Source organism: Micromys minutus (assembly GCF_963924665.1).
Source record: "Micromys minutus genome assembly, chromosome: 4".
In the NCBI taxonomy this organism is placed as follows: domain Eukaryota; kingdom Metazoa; phylum Chordata; class Mammalia; order Rodentia; family Muridae; genus Micromys; species Micromys minutus.
In genome coordinates, this window is record NC_137973.1 from 64,985,197 (window position 1) to 65,002,998 (window position 17,802).

The 17,802-nt window shown below is 36.8% G+C and overlaps 1 protein-coding gene across 1 annotated transcript in view; it reads left to right on the forward strand.

The window, feature by feature from the left end:
- TBCK (TBC1 domain containing kinase) overlaps positions 1–17,802 on the forward strand; it is a gene marked incomplete at its 5' end in the record, with an annotated part of 140,900 nt that overhangs the window by 32,620 nt on the left and 90,478 nt on the right. Inside the window, 11 exons of the mRNA XM_080915166.1 lie at positions 3,459–3,519; positions 5,269–5,330; positions 6,462–6,523; positions 7,277–7,425; positions 8,797–8,935; positions 9,685–9,784; positions 10,665–10,714; positions 10,856–10,985; positions 14,891–14,989; positions 16,945–17,007; positions 17,325–17,451. Coding sequence (XP_080771292.1) covers positions 3,459–3,519; positions 5,269–5,330; positions 6,462–6,523; positions 7,277–7,425; positions 8,797–8,935; positions 9,685–9,784; positions 10,665–10,714; positions 10,856–10,985; positions 14,891–14,989; positions 16,945–17,007; positions 17,325–17,451 — 1,042 coding nt within the window. The remainder of the gene's footprint in view (positions 1–3,458; positions 3,520–5,268; positions 5,331–6,461; positions 6,524–7,276; positions 7,426–8,796; positions 8,936–9,684; positions 9,785–10,664; positions 10,715–10,855; positions 10,986–14,890; positions 14,990–16,944; positions 17,008–17,324; positions 17,452–17,802) is intronic.

Sequence of the window (17,802 nt, forward strand, 5' to 3'; positions counted from 1 at the left end):
TTGTGGAGAAAGAGGAACACTTCTCCACTGTTGGTGGGGTTGCAAACTAATACAACCACTCTGGAAATCAGTCTGGCGATACCTCAGAAAATTGGACATAATACTACCTGAAGACCCAGCTATTCCACTTCTGGGCATATACCCCAGAGACACCTTAGTACACTACAAAGATATATGCACCACAATGTTCATAGCAGCTCTATTTATAATAGCCAGAAGCTGGAAAGAACCCAGATGTCCTTCAGAAGATGAATGGATACAAAAATTGTGGTACATTTACACAATGGAATACTTACTACTCAGCCACCAGAAACAATGACTTGACCAAATTCTTAAGAAAGTGGCTGCATCTAGAGAATATCATTCTGAGTGAGATAAACCAGTCACAAAAGAACAGACATAATATGCAATCACTGATAATGGGATGCTAACCCTAGAGGCTCGCACTGCCCCAGAAACAACTCACAGACTGTATGAAGTCCAAGAAATAAAGAAAACAATACAAAACAAAACAAAAAAATCTTTATACAACAAGAAATCTTTGAGTATTTTCTTGTTACATCTTGTTTTACATGTAATTTATGCTCATTGTAACTATTAAGTTTTCAATGCATACTATCAAACCTTTATAAAAATTGAGTACTAAATAACAAATGTATTCATACAGTTTTATTTAAAAATTATTTTAAAATCTGAAAAAAGTACTGACAAAAATGTACTGTATAATTAAAAAAAAAAGGTTAAAGAGATTTTATATATTAAAAGTTAAAAGGAAAGGAAGGTGTAGCCAGATGTTCTAACATCTGAATAACGGAAGTATCAAAATTAGAGAATAATGCCCTTCTTTTGGAAGTACAGTTTCTTTTAAATGGGAAAAATAAGAACACATAAAAAGAACAAAAGTAAAAATACCTGGAAACTGTACAATGACCCTTAGAAGATAGTAAATAATATACTGTGACACTGACAGGTACTTATCAAAGGTAAGGCGATGTATAATGACTTCATGTTGCTGTCAGCCAGTGTAGCAGGCTTCTAAAGTTTATATTTCTAAAAGCTGAAAAACTGCAGCACATAGCGGCCTAGCTCTCTAAGATATACTCCAGCAAAGAGTTCTGCAGATGTGTGCCTGATCAGCTTTCTGAAAGCTACAGTATTAAAGTTCTTTGGCAAGCTTCATAGCTGTTATAGAAAAAAAAAATCTTAAAACCTACAGTTGGCAGAAACGAATGTTTTCCTGTGAAAATCACAGTGGGAATGGCAGTGCCTATTTTTCCTAGTAGTAAATAATGCAGGCATGGACCAATTCAAACATAATTCCAAAAAATTGAATTTTAAGTTACTTAATTTACAAAATTAACATTTAGGAATGCCAGTGAAATGAATATGCAGAACTGTGAGAAGCACAGCATTAAAATTACAGTTTTGAGAAAATAATGCTAGTCCAAATGTCCAGTGCAGAAGGGCATATATTCTTACTTAGTTATAGCGTTATATCTGTGGGTATTGTAGCGGACGAGTAGCAGCTGCATAAAAATATACATTGGAACCATATTCCAGAAGACTTTACCTGCTAAATGGAGAGAGTTGTATTAGGTTATATAAAGTATGGGCCTGATGAGAGCTTCATAATAGGCTACCCCGTGCTTCTGACAAATGGAGAAACCTAAAAATCATGAAAAAAGCAACTGGTTTTTTTCCCACTGCTATCTCTGGTAATCTTGATCTTGAAATATTAAGAATATTTTAACTCAGAATACCCAAAGGAGACTCAGGAGCACTCTCCCTCCTGAGGCTATGGGTGAGCCCCACTTTCTCTCTACTGACTATCTGGGAAGAGACCACTAAGAACTTCTCAGGGGATAGGTATCACAGTACTACTTGGTTCTGGACCCTTCTGGCCTCCATCTGTTCCCAGAGCTAGAGCCCATCACCATTGGAACTCATAACCTGCCCGTAGAGAGCTGAGCACTCAGGACCAATCTCTCTCTGAAGCCCACAGACGCACAGGAGAGACAAGCTCCAATTAGAGACAAGATCAACTAACATCAAAGATAACAAGATGGCAAGAGTCAAGTAGAAGAATCTAAAAGAACCTAAGCAATAGAAACCAAGACAATCTGGTAACATCAGAACCCTGCTATCCCACTACAGCAAGTAGTGGATATCCCAACATACCAGAAAAACAAGATTTGGACTTAAAATCATACCTCATGTTGATGATGAAGGGCCTTGAGAAGAGCATGAAATACAGGATAACACAACTAAACAAGCAGAAGCCCTTAGAGAAACACAGGAAAACACAAGCAAACAGTTGAAGGAATTGACAAAACCATCCAGGATCTAAAAATGGAAATAGAAGTAATAGAGAAAACACAAAGAAAGGAGATAGGAAACCTAGGAGAGAGGTCAGGAGTCATAGACACAAGCATCACCAACAAACTACAAGAGATGGAAGAGATAATCTTGGGCAGAAGAAACCATAAAAATCCTTAACAAAACAGTCAGAGAAAATGCAAAAATCAAAAAGCTCTTAACCCAAAACATCAAGGAAATCCAGGACATAATGAGGAGACCAAACCTAAGGATAATAAGTGTAGAAGAGGTGAAAACTCCCAACTAAAGGTCCAGTAAATTTATTCAACAAAATTAATTTATTTTGTGATAGAATAATCCAATTTTTACACATACAATTGTTCAACACATGATATTTGGAGATGAAAATTTTGACTTCCAAATCCATGTTCAGGGGTTCCAGAGGCAAACCGACAAGGAAACAACTGAATGTAATGTGTATCTAAAACTACCTGTAATCCAACTTTTTTGGGCTTTGGAGAACCGAGTTTGAGGCCAGCCACTGAGTTAATGGTATAGGAAGGGCTGTGGGTGGAACATGGTGATGCCGTGCTGTTCTAGCAATTGTACTGATCTAGTACAGGTGACCTGAGTCCTGGGCTTAGTCCCCAGCTCCAAAAGCAACAAAGACAACACAAAAACTGAGCTACTACTGCAAGACATGGAATGCCAGTCTGAAGTTGCTTGAGAGGACGAACTGCTAAGCGTGGTTATGGGTAGAGAGGACAGGTTACCTGAGCAAGACAAACAAGGATTTCATGGTAGACTTCCAGGGCATCTCTGTCTTTTCCTAAACAATGCTGTCGGTGATCTAGAAAAAATCAATAATGTGTGGTTCTCAGAAGTCCTCAGTACTTGGAATTACATTTGGACCTAACAATCATTAGATGTTGATGCCGTAAATATTACACAATTCTTTTAAGAATGTTAATAGCTCTTCCTGGTCAAGCTGTTCTTTTAAAAATCAATAAAATATGATAATAAACCTAAATAATAGACAATAAATAGACAATAAAACCAGCTCTAATTATGGTACAAAAGATACTTGGGACAGGGAGAAAATTCTAAATATTAATAAGGATTTATTTTCCCATTTTACTTAGGGGAGAAAATTGTTTCAGAGCTTGGATATTTCTGAAAGACTAAAATTTTTGCTTACTTTGGGTAAGTTTCGTGCATTTGGTTATCTTTCTATCATAATACAATGTATAGAAACAGCAGTCATGTGAATCGGGTGCTCTCTGAAACAGTGAAGTGCCCGTCTTTAGGCTGTTCATGAGGTAAGCATCAGATAATATCATGAAGAATGACTTTTAAAACATGCAGCAGTTTTCTTTATTCAGGAAGGAACTTGAGCCTTCTTGAAAAGAAGTCTCAATTCCATGATTAAGCCCAGAAAACTATTTTCTATAATCAAACTAACAGAATACAAAACTGTATTTACAAGACCATTTCTAAACCTTGAGCTACCTTTATAATGGGATTAGTTGTACTTGAAAAACAATCTAGGAGGAGTGTTCATTTCTCTCTAAAACTTGTATATGTATTGTTTTTGTTCTTGTTGTTTTTATAGGATGTATTTTATTTACATTTCAAATGTTATCCCCTTTCCCAGTTTCCCTTCCATAAACCCCCAATACTATCTCCCTCCCCCTGCTTCTATGAGGGTGCCCTCCACCCACCCACTCCTTCCCACCTCCCCATCCTGACATTCCCCTACACTGGGACATCAAGACGTGGCAGGACCAAGGGCTTCTCCTCCCATTGATGCCTAACAAGGCCACCTCTGCTACATGTGCAGCTGGAGCCATGGGTCTGTCCATTTGTACTCTTTGGATAATGGTTCAGTCCCTGGGATCTCTGGTTTGTTGTTATTGTTGTTCTTATGGGGTTAGAAACCCCTTCAGCTGCTTCAGTCCTTTCTCTAACTCCTCCATTGGGGACCATGTTCTCAGTTTAATAGCCGGCTGAGAGCATCCACCTCTGTATTTGTCAGGCTCTGGGAGAGCCTCTCAGGAAACAGCTATATCAGGCTCCTGTTAGCATGCATTTCTTGGCATCAGCACTATTGTCTGGGTTTGGTGGCTATATATGGGATGTATCCCCAGGTGGGGCAGTCTCTGGATGGCTTTTCCTTCAGTCTCTGCTTCAAACTTTGTCTTTGTGTTTCCTCTTGTGGATATTTTTTTCCGTTCTGAGAAGGACTGAAGCATCTGCACTTTGGTCTTCCTTCTTCTTGAGCTTTGTGTGGTCTGTGAACATATGTATTATAACTTAAATGTATAATAACAAATGTGTAATCTAATTCAGAGTGAGATAAATTAAATGCATGGTAATGAAGGAGAGAGACTGATAGAACCATTTTATATGAAGCAGTGACACATTAGAATTTCAGTAACAGTTCACTAAGGATGAAACCTATGGGAAGGAGGCAATGAAGCTTAACTAAGTCGCATAAACTGTTATCTGATTCATTAATTTCTTATAAAGACTAGACACTGCAGCTGTCAAGGAATTTGAGGCACTGTTAAGTGAGGCCTAAAGACTGAATTTTAAATTCATATCTCCAGAGATACGTAGGGTCATTCCCCTGATCTCATGTAATAAAAATAAATTATTCTTGTAACTATGAAAAAACACAATACCTTTAAAACATCCTTGAATTTTTTTATATCCTTCATAAGTTGCTATAATTTAGTACCTATGCTCAACTGAACTGAGTGGGTAAGCCTCTGTGCTCTTGTCAAACATGTAAGGACTGTTAATTCTTCAGATAAAAAAAAAAAGCCTTAGTAGCTTAGAGACCAAAACTATATTATATGATATTTGGAAATTTTTGTCATTGTATTTTCCCCAGGTATTGTGATAGATTAAAAATCAGTGTTTACTCATGTGGCTTTCCTTTTCTCTTAGGCTGTGTAGACGATACTACAATAGTTCTGGCTGAGGAACATGGGTGTCTGGACATTATCAAGGTTTGTTGTACATGTGTGCTGTTCCAACACACTATATGAGACTGGGTCATTTTTAAAGAACAAAATTAATCATTTCACAGCTTTAGAGTCTGGAAGTGTCATGGTAAAGTGTCTGTCATACCACAGACTCAGGTATCTGATGCGGAGGGACACTCACAGCAGAGAAGCAAGCTGGTGGAGGATGCAGTGGGTATAGGAAGTGTGTTGACAAGATCCCATTCCCTAGATGAAGGCTCATGAGATCCCATCACCTCTCACGGGACACCTCTTTTTTTTTTTTTTTTTTTTTTTTTTTTGCTTGCTTTTATTTTTATAAATTTTTGCAACCTTTGTACAATGTCTTAGTCATATTCATTCCAATTCTTTTTTCAAGCTCCTCTCATACCAACCCCATCTCCCACCCCTCCAAATTCACCCCACATTTAATAACCCATTAAGTCCAGTGTGACCTATATACTCCTTGGTGTGGTTACCCACTGAACCCTGTTCTATTTACCAGGAGCCAAACCCTTACAAATAACTGATTCTGCCTTCACTAGCCTTTGTTAGCTGTCAGTACCTCCCCTACATATCACCCGCGGTTCCATGATGGTCTCTGAGCCTTGAAGAGGATGTGTGACATAGATATGGCTGAACACTCCATAGTCACACACTTTCCACACTTTAACCATTGTGAAATTCTGCCTAAACCACCATTTGCTGTACAAAGAAACATCTCTGATAACATCTGAGAACCTAGGAAGATAGAGGCGAATTTAGAGAGCAGTATGGTACTAGGTCTCTTTAGTAGAATAATTGTAGCAGGTACAGGTTCACTGGGCAGTTTGTCTCTTAATGGCCCCTAGTTGGTCTTACGTTTCAGGACCTGGATGTAGGAAGGGGCACCAACAAACTAGAGCAGTCTGTTTCAGGAAGTTCATTTTCACGTCAGGCTACAATAGCAAGCTATGAAAGCTGTCCTTATCTCTCTGCAAATGCTGATTTTTCCCTAGAGAGTGACAGATTAATAGAAACTAAAATAAAGTCCAAGTAGAAATGTCTTAAAATCAAAACTTACATGAGATTTAAATATTTTAGTAAAATATATTTGTAAAATTGATTATTTGTCTATTATTTATCTTTATTCACCAGGAGCTTCCTGAAAATGTGATAAATATTTTGAAGAAGTGCCTCACCTTCCATCCTTCTAAGAGGTGACTCCTTAAGATTTTACACTTATCCCAGGATTCTTTCTATGTAGAGTCAATTTAGTATTTGGTATGACAGTGACAGACTAAGGGACAATAGCTGCATGTGTTGCAGTACATAATTGATACCAGTATTATAAGTGTGATTTAAAGTTAACCTTTTGTGAATGAAAGAATTCCAATCATGGTCAGAAAACTGGCATATACCAAAAAAGTTTCTAATTTATCTTCTTGCTTCAGGAAGAAAATCACTGAGCAGGAGTGTCCGTGCTCTTTGCTCTTATGATGTTTGAGAAATAACAAAAGTTTATTGTGTTGTGTATGATATAGAGAGTTTAGCAGGAGGTTAAGTTTGCAGTTACTGATAAAAACCAAGAAGGATTTTTTTTTTGACATTTCATGGTGTTACTTTAATTACCTAGCAAAGCTTCCTAAGTGTAATTCTAGAAAAGAATATATTATAATTTGTTATTAGAAAAGACACTTTATCAAGCCATAGGATAAACAAAGGAATAGTATTACAAGTAGAATTTGAGATGTTTATGAAATGATTTTTGTTAGAACATTAAATATAGACAGTGAGTAACTCAGCGTTGGGTCCTTTAGTTTCAGCAGCTGCACCCTGCTGGGGACCCCTTGTTTCTTTCTGTGCAGGAGGGAATCTATGACTCTGAACTCCCACCTTCAGGGTGGTATATTCTGTAGAAAAAATTTTTATGACTTTATCCATGCTCAGTGTTTTAAATTGTCTTTCCCAAGGCCAACCCCAGATGAGTTAATGAAGGACCAGCTGTTCAGTGAAGTGTCACCTTTATACACCCCCTTTATCAAACCTGCCAGTCTGTTTTCCTCTTCTCTGAGGTGCGCTGATTTAACTCTGCCTGAGGATATCAGTGACTTGTGTAAAGGTAAAGATGAATAAAACATAGGTGATAAATGAGCTTTGTTTCCAAAGGAAGGCCCCTAGCCTGTTTACTTTTGAATTCATCAGTAGTGGGTGTAACATTCATGGGCTTTTGTGGAAATTGTACGGATTAGAAGGTGATTCTACAGTATTTCAAATATAAGTCAAGATTTAGAATAAATCACTAATATTTCATAAAGTTTATTTTAAGTGGTCTTGAAGTTCTATCATCAGCAGAAGTCTGTGCTGTCCTGTTCTGGGAAGCACAGGGGAAGGAGTGCTTTGTTGACTTGTGGGGTTTCCCTACTATATTCCTTTTTGTAGAGTATAGGAATTCCTGCTCTCTACCTCTAACATGGGGAATACATTTTCCAGGGTTTACTGTTTCTAGCTTCTCTAGATATAGGAAGCAGGCTGGAGACTAAAGTTGACTAGTAGGATCACTGTGCACATCTGTTTAATGTGAGTTTCTTTTACTGAAATAGCACTTTTTCTTATCTGAGTGAAGTAAGTCTAGAATTTTTACAAGCTCTGGCCCCTTCACTATTGTTAGGCATAAGCCACTTTTAGGAGGAATTCTTCCTATTACAAAATCAAGATTCACTAGTCATGACACACCGGCACCCAGACACTTCACTCAGCTGCACCCCAACCTTCCACTTTCACCGTGGGCAGAAAGCACATGTGACCATTACAGTCCAGAGGCACTGTGTGACCTACTTATAGGACCACAGGATGCTGTCCTCCCTCCTTGCCACCAACATCATAAAAGGTGGCCCCTCCTCCCAGGTCAGTTAGGTGCTAGCTAATGTCTCCTGTAACAAGCCCTGTAAGGAAGAAAGGAGTCCTCTGCTGGTATTCCAAATTCCAAATTTATTCTATTTGCTCCTCCCATTGCCTGAAGCGCAGGCCAGTTTTCTCCAGTATTTACTGTGAGGAAGGAACTGGCTGGGATCCTAGTGATAAAATTTACTGATGTGTCAGTGTCCCCTATAACTGCACATCTTGTGACTTCAAACTCTCAGACTTGTGTGCACTGAGCTTATGACAGTTCATCAGTTACAGTTCTGCTTTTACGATTACAGTTCCCGTTCCTGAGATTTTTTTTTTCTGCTCTTGGGACTTTTGTACATCCTCCTATCTGCGTTTCCAGTCTTGTGGGAAGTAGTTTGCCTCCATTCCATTGCCGTTCTTATGGTTCTTCCATAGGATTGGCAGTCTCCTCTGGCACACTGTTAGGTGGAGCAGCACCTTACACAGTCCTTACACAGAGAACTGATAACCTGTTCTTCTTAGAATGTCATCTGCTACCACTATCAGCTACTCAGACAGACAAAAATGGTCATAGTCATTTCAGAAATTTTACCATTAATAGATATAGACAATGATTACCTGGCAGAGAGATCTATTGAGGAAGTTTACTACCTTTGGTGTTTGGCTGGAGGAGACCTGGAGAAGGAGCTGATAAACAAGGAAATTATTCGAACCAAACCACCTATCTGCACACTTCCAAAGTAAGTAAAGAGAATCTTTGGTAATAACAGTTAAATTTTTTTTAATTTCTTATCTTTTGGTAGATATTCTAATTACATGAACATGGAAGCAGTTAGACCTACACCTTTTGGATGTAGAATTTGTAATTGCAGAGTTATCTCTCTAAAGCAGTGGCCCTCAACCCTCCTAAAGCTGTGACCCTTTAATACAGTGCCTCACACTGTGGTGAACCCCAGCTATACAATTGTTTTGTTGCTACTTCACTACTGTAATTTTGCTACTCTTATGAATCAAAATTTGAGTGTTTGTGTTTTCAGATGGTCTTAGGAGAAAGGGTTGTTCTAGCCCCAGATGGGTCACAACTCGGAAGTTGAGAAGCACTGCTCTAGTAGTGTCAGTGACGACGCTAAGCAGGACAGCATATGCCAGAGTTACACACTAATCGAGAGATATGTAATAGTCAGCCTTGTTTGGAGAAACTTCAATGAGCAGTTACAGTTTTTGAAAACTTGTTCTTCAAGCCAAGGCCTCATGGAGCCCATGTGAGACTTGAGCTCACTGTGTAACAGACTGTCCTCAAACTCCCGACACTCCTGCCTCCACCTTCCAGCTCTGAGGTGGAGGAGTGTGCACCACACCAAACCAAGGGCTTTGTCTGAATTTTATGTCTTCTTGAAGATGCGAGTGTGACAACATTCTTAGAAGAAATAAATTATATATTTATGACCATCATAACAACTATTTCTTTTCTTTTTTCTTTAAATCTCAGTTTTCTCTTTGAAGATGGAGAAAGTTTTGGACAAGGTCGAGACAGAAGCTCACTCTTAGATGACACTACCGTCACATTGTCTTTGTGCCAGCTCAGAAACGTAAGGATGAAAGCTTACTAAATATGCCTCATGTAAAGATAACACGACACTTTCATTTGTGATACATGAGAGGTCATCTGTAGTGTGTTATGGGAAGAGCTGTCAGGAAATATCTGTGTAGTCTGTAAGTTCAGCCTGTACACTGCCGGACTGCTCACAGCATTATCTTTGCATCTTCACTGACGAAGTCTTTGTGTCTCCATCTGCTAAATATAGCAAAGTTTAAGTGATTTGAAACATTTGAAGTGTTTAAATAAAAACATAATTAAATTTAAATAGTTGGTTAGATTCTGATGTTTGAAAGTGTGTACTACTAATTAGAGTTGCCTGATAGCAGCGCAGTTGTGAGTTTGTTTCCGCTATGTGTTTGCCTGTTCTCAGCATTACAAGATCATATAGTTCATCAGTACTTCTGAGTAAGTTGTCATTTAAAAACTTTTAAAAATGTATTCGAGAAATTGTCACTTCACCAGCTATATTTCATTCAAATGTTTTTAAAGAATATATGGAAAATCATATCTTTTTAGTAATCTTTAATAAAGGACTGTTAAAAATAACCTCTTTTTTAGTCATCATTCTTTAATCTAAAGTTTTCATACATTAACTTTTGTATTAATGTTAGTAATTTGGTATTATATATGAAGAAATGTTAGGAACACCGCATGTAGAGGGGAAAAGGGAAAACCTTGCTCATACATAACCCTTGTCAGAAGTATGGTATGTTTGAATATTCATGAACAAAACTAATCTTTAGTTCCTATTTTTTACTTCTTTGTGCTGTTGTGAATTTATAATTTGTACATTACTATTCTTTTTAAGTAGATATTACTCTTACTACCCAACATAGTGATTTATAAGTATTTTGTTTTTAAATTTGCAGAGATTAAAAGATGTTGGTGGAGAAGCATTTTACCCACTGCTTGAAGATGAGTGAGTACATGCTCCTTCGCGTGACACTTGCCCTGATTCTGTTAGATTATTAGAAATGTGTAGGTTTTAAATAGAGCATTTGTGAAGTTGTGCTTTAATATTGGCTTTGTCTAAACTTTTCTTTTGGTTGTTCCTTTACAGCCAATCAAATTTACCACATTCAAACAGCAATAATGAGTTGTCTGCAGCTGCTTCCCTGCCTCTAATCATCAGAGAGAGGGATACAGAGTACCAACTAAACAGAATTATCCTCTTTGACAGGCTGTTGAAGGTAGGAACATATCAAGTGTTAATGATGGTTCATATGAGTCTTTCCTTAATGCTGTTAATTCTTATAGCTTGAAATTGTGAGTAAATTAATTCATATAATCTTTTCCGATAGATTTCCCTAACTTTTAAAATGAAAATATGTGAAAGATCACCTCAGGCAAAGAATTAACACAATTTTTAAAGAAGGCATAAAAGTCAATAGGAAAAGGTACCAATCTTGGTAGAAATGGGGTATAAAATATGAATATAACTAGTCAACAACTATATTAAACTAATCTTTACTAGGAATTAAAATACACAGTTTCAGTGGGATATTCTTCTACATCATTAACAAGACCAGCATGGGCTTGTGAAGACTGTGCTTCTCCTTTCAGATTGGAAACATTTTGCAAAACAATTTTAAAGTGTATATCATGTACCTAAGACATAAAATATCCTGCATGCTAATAATTGTCTTCTAGAAATTCTTACAAATTATGGATTCATAGAAGGTCATATGTGCTAGACATACAAGATGTTATAGTAGCTTATGCTCATACTAGAATTTTATGAGATTTTCATCCTTTGATCATATAACATTAGAACCCTGGTTTTCGGTCACTTATAATCTGCCCTGATTAAGAACAGGTAGAACAAGCTCTTGTTTTTAAGTTTATTACACAGCTTTTGGAAATGTTGAGGTGGATTTATCTGTTTATTTATATAGAAAAAAAAAACAGACCCAGTGGTTTTTAATCTCAAAAATGTATTTAAGCTCTCTTTTACTCTATCACCAATATATATTTCAGTCCCTAGACTAGAATATGACACCTAGTAAATTGAGACATTTTTTATTTCTTGCCTTGATACTATTTTCCATTTAGTTATTATTTTAAAATTTTATTTATCATGATTATTATAATGATGATAGTGGTGGTGGTTGTGTGTGTGTACGTGTGTACAATGTATGTATGGGCACCTGTGCCAGAATGTACATGTGGGAACCAGTGGGTGACTTTTTACACCCTGGAATCAAACTCAGATTGATCAAGCCAACACAGTGAGTGAATTAACCTGATGATCAGTTTCTCTGGTGCCCTTCAACCCTGTATATGTCAGTTATATTTATGAGGTATATGAGCTATATGTCAGTGCTTATTTATGAGGTACCAATGTACCATTTAACCCATTTTTTTTTCAAAATACAATTTTCAAGTCAAAATAAGCTTATCTGATTCTTCAAGCATTTACCCTTTATTTGTGACAAATAGTTATTAATTTTTGTGACTTTCTCATAAGATACAATGTGCTATTATTAAATTATGGATAGCCACTCTTCTGTGCACTCGGACACTAGTGTTTATTTCACGGGCCTAACTGCACATATCGAGCAACTTTTCCTGTCCTGTCACTGTTCTTCTTTCCAGCTTCTCCTAACTACTTTGCACTCGGTCACTTGGAACTTGTAGACCACTTTTCTAATTGTTTTTCTTCTTCGAATTCATGTATGTGTGAAACCATATGTATTTTCTGTACTTGGCTTATTTGATTTAACATAGAATCTTCATGTTTCATTACAGGATTTTGTGTTTGGGAGCTGAATGATATTTCATTTACAGTATACACTGCATTTCCTTTAGCTACTCATCGTTGATGGACATAAGTTAATTCTATTTGTTGCATATTATGAATAGTGGCAGTTCAATAAATATGTCACTGCAGATGTTCACTGGACATAATGATTCCATTTTCTCGACATTCATACCCAGAACTCTGTTTTAGGACCCCCTAGGAGGTCAGTGAAGCTGGAGAACATGAGTCCTAGCAGTAGACTTTAATGTTTATAGCTCATCCCTGATTCTGGCTCAAATCTCCTTGCTTCCGTATTGGTCCCACATAACTGTGATACTGTGACGGACGGCACTGCCCAGCCCATGAGTCAAACACCTCTCTTAAGTTGCCCCTGTGAGGTATCCTGTCAGTGATGAGCAAAGTAACTCATACAGTCACACAGGTCTGTGTAATTTTTTGAGGAAATTCCATGTTGTTTCCCATAATAGCTGTGTGAACTGATATTGCTGTCCACAGTGTGCCTCAGTACCTCAGTAGCGGCCATAGTAGCCAATTTATTAAATATTTTTATTAAATTTATTTTATGAATTTAGATACTATTTTATAAATGAGTATAACATAAAATGTATAAATTCTGAATAATATATGTATTGTAGATAGAGTTTCTTTCTTGATTTCTTTAACAGGTACTTCATTATTGATATAATAAAATTGCCTTCTGACTATTGTTTTCATATACTACAACTTCACTAAGTTTGTTCATTGGTTCTAATACATTTTTGGGAGAATCTTTAGGGGTTTGTATATATAGGTAATGTTTCTGTAAAAAGTGTGAATGGCCTTTATTAAGATCTTTGCCTGCCTGATTTCTGTCCAGGAATTCTGTAACATTCTGGATAAAAAGAGAGGATGGACTTTTCGCAGTGTGTAATGATGTTAGCTGTGGGCTTGTTCATATACTGTGGTACATTTTTTCCATCTGGTTAGTAAATATTCTTTTCATGGACATGGTGGTGGATCTTGTTAATTTTTTTTGTATTTATTGATAGGATAATATGATTATTGTTCTTCAATGTGTTAATATTATATATCCCATTTTGCTTTGTGTGCAGGGAGCCATCATATGATGAATCCCACTGGATTATACTTTTTTCATGGGCTATGCTATTCCATTTATAGTTTATGTGAAAACTTTGTGCTTTATATTCATTGGGATGCTGACCTACAGTTTTCTTCTCTGGGTTTGGTATAGGGTAATGCTGTGCTCTAGAGCGTGTTTTTAAAAAATTCTATTTGAATTTAAAAATAATTTGAGAACTGGTATCTAGCTTTCTCTAAGCGTTTGGTAAAATTCAAATGTCTAGTCTAGACTTTACACTGAGATGGGAATCTTTTTACTCTGGGATTAGTCCTGATAACCTATTTTAAATTTGTTTATCATTCAGTCTTGAAAGTGTATGTGCTGCCCACTTTGGACTTGGCCCATTCCTTCCAATTGATCAAAGTTACTGATTATAGCTGTTCTTAATCTCTGACAGTCTATGTTTCTGTTATCAGTCCTACCTGTTTCTTTTCATCTCTGCTTTTATTTGAATCTTTTCTCTATTTGAATGAATTGATTTTTATTTAGTGTGTGTGTGGAAGGGAGAGAGGGAGGGAGGGAGAAAACGAAGGAAAAAATAGCGGGAGAGAGAGAGAGAGAACGCACCTGAGTGTATGTATGTATGTGTGTGTAGTGTCCACAGAGGTTAGAAGAGAGTATTGGATCCCCTGGAACTGGAGTTATAGGCAGTTGTGAGTCAACTTGTGAGTGCTAGGAACTAAACTTTGCTCCTCAGAAAAAGTAGAAAGAGATCTTTACCACTGAGTCATCTCCAGCCTCCTGAGCTTTCTCTTCTTTTAAAGTATAGCCACGGGCTCATTAATTTTGTTTATTTTTAAAGCCATTTTATTTCATTTTTTTACTCTTTTGTGGACTGTATCTCATTTATTCCTGTACTAATGTGTGTCATTGACTTCTAACTTTGAGTTTGGCATGTTCTCTTTTCTGTGACTTTAGATTGTCATTGAGAAATGGTTTTGCTTGTTTGATGTGGTAACTGATTCGTGTGAATTTCCCTCATAGAGCTAATTTTATTGTATCTCATAGGTTTTTGGTAAGTTGTTTCCAGTTTTGTTTGTTTCAAAAAATAATTTAATTTCCATCATAATTGGATCCATTGATAGTTCAGAAATATACTGTTGACTTTGTATCTGTGTCATTAAACTTTTTCTGGATATTGATTTTTATTTTATTATATTGCTATTGATATCATGGTATAATTTTAATTTTTGACCATTTTTATCTTATCATAGGCTTACCCATACAAAAAAAATCAAATTTGGAAAGAAGCAAGAGTTGACATCCCTCCACTTATGAGGGGCTTAACCTGGGCTGCCCTTCTGGGAGTTGAGGTAGGAAAACAAAAAGCCTGGAAGTTGATAAGTAGTGTATAGAAAGAATATAAAATATATAGAACCACCAGTATAGGGATTCATATTTATCTCCCAAATGCTTGGGAGGCTGATGCAGTGGATTATGAGTTAAAGGTCAGCTTGGAATGTATGGGTGAATCCTATCTCAGGAAAACCCTAAAGCTTTACATCCAACGTTTCTTCTATGAATAGAAAACTATATACTAAAATACACTAAACATTAAAATATTTGGCAACTTTAAGTTGAAAATAGAATATAAAATATAATTATAATGATATAATTATATTGATGTGCTTTATATTTATATTTTATATTATATTAGTGCCCACGGAAATAGCTCCTTTGTCTTCTATACCTGACTGCAGCAGTGAGGGAAAGCACGCTGTCCCAGAGTTACTCACCAAGCTTCTGTTTGCAGAGATGTCTGGTGACAAGTCATGAGGATGGCATGTCCTTGCCATATCATTTCATTTCCTATCAGTTTCCTTTTCATTCTGTCTGCTTGTGTTCTCTCATAGATATAATGCCACCATCTTAGTTTCCTCAATTGTTTTGAATGGTTTTAATGTTTTTTATTTAAATTATTTTATACAGTGTCGTCTTCATATTGTTTTTCTACTCTATCCATCTCCTCCCAGATCCTCTCTACCTCCCTACCCACCCAACTTCCTGTACATTATTGAGAGTGTGTTCTTTGTCTGCCTACCCGCCTGCCTTCCTCCCTCCCTTCCTCCCTGCCCCCTCTCTCAAATCCACACAGACTAAAATAAACAGCATGGAGTGCGTTTGTGTTGGCCAGCTGAGTGTGGGGCCTGTCCTGTGGTGTGGCCTCACTTCTAACTTTTATAGACCTTTGTTGGCACAATTGTTTTCTCTATTCTTGGTTCTCTTGATGAGGTTCTACAAATTTCTTTGAATGTGTTTGGTTACTTCACAAGCTTACCTGCTGCTCCTCACCACATGATAATAATTAATTAATTAGTGCTATAGGACTGTACTGTACTCCAGTTCAGAAGACTCACATTGTCAGGTTTTTCAAACCTGTCATTAAAAGATATCCCAGAAATGTATGCAGTGAATAGTTTTATTAAAGTCTTGGCATTCTCTACCACTACAGTAAGTCATAAAAAGAACTTTTTCATGAGTGAGCCTGTAAAACATGATCGAAACTTAAAGTAATGTACTGCCGTCATTCTTCTGAGCACGTTTATTTTATTTGTCTCACTGGCTTTAACAGAAACTCTGAGAAGATAAATCTCTCTCTAAAATATCCTCTTTGTGAAAGTGTTTATTTATGAGTTAGTAATGCATAGAAAACATTTTGGTATGCTCTCTAACTAAGTAACCTGTAAGGTCATTTGCTTTTTGGGATCTATAATTCAAGGGGGTTCTTTGGTTGCTAGGCTGTTTTGTTTTGGTTTTGGTTTTTTGGGGGTTTTTTGTTGTTGTCTCTTGTTGAGGTAAGGTCTCACTGTATTGTCACAACATCTACCTGCTTCTTTCCCATGAGTGCTGGGGTTACAGGTGTGTATCAAGACACCAGGCAACAGTCCACCTCACCAGAGTGGATCTTCATTGGATATGGTCAAAGATGTAGAGAATTTCTAAATTGTGGACTAAATTTTAGTTTAAATGTAACTATCCATAGTTAGGTAGGTCTTTAAAATTAGGTTTTTTTTTAAGAAATAGGTTTTTTTCTTTAAAACACCACTAATCCGAAATTTTCAAATCTAAAAGCTCTAAGTATTAAATATATTGCTGAAAAAATATGTTTGTATTTTTAGATCAGATTATTATATAAGTAAATTTTATGCAAGTATTCTGAATTTAGAAAAGCTATAAAATTAAAATACTTATGATCTCAGCAATTTAATATGTACTTCCAGTTTTATTAAGGATATAAGGAATTTATGTGTTGTTTTATCTTTTGCAGGGAGCTATTCATGCCAAGTATGATGCCATTGATAAAGACACTCCAATTCCCACAGATAGACAAGTAAGGTGTTTTAAGAAAATTCTCCCAATTCATTAAATGTTTGAGAATACACCTTTCTTTCATTAGGAATATTCTGCCACTGCCCAAAGTGTGTGAAAAGAGTTTCTCTTATACTGTGTGTGTGTGTGTGTGTGTGTGTGTGTGTGTGTGTGTGTGTGTGTGTTTCCAAAGGTTAATTTAAAAACCCATACACTTTATTGATGGGTTATAAAGGTGAAATATTCTGAAGGAGTCTCTTCTATGCATTGAGGAAGCAGGGGCTAGGAGTCTGTGGGATCACCTGTTTCATTTGCACCTGCCTGCTCTGCTGCTTACAGATTGAAGTCGATATTCCTCGCTGTCATCAGTATGACGAACTGTTGTCATCACCAGAAGGCCATGCAAAGTTCCGGCGCGTACTGAAAGCTTGGGTAGTTTCTCATCCTGACCTTGTGTACTGGCAAGGTAACATTTCACTGATTAGGATTCTTTTCTTTAAGCATTTTCCCTTTCATTTTTTGGGAGGGGGAACCTCTAAAATTTCATTTTGGGGGGGGGACCTCTAAAATTCCAGTGCATTTTGAAGATGTTAACTTTAAATAAATTATTAAACAAACTTGGTTTAAACGCATTGAAAATATCACTTTACATACTTAAAAGTCAACAGCATTGGTGGTGCTCTTTGGTTGGTGGTTTAATCCCCTGGGAGCTCTGGGGGGTCTGGTTGGTTGATATTGTTGTTCTTCCCATGGGGTTGCAACCCCCTCAGCTCCTTCAGCCCTTTGTTTAACTTTTCCTTTGTGTTTCCCATGCTTT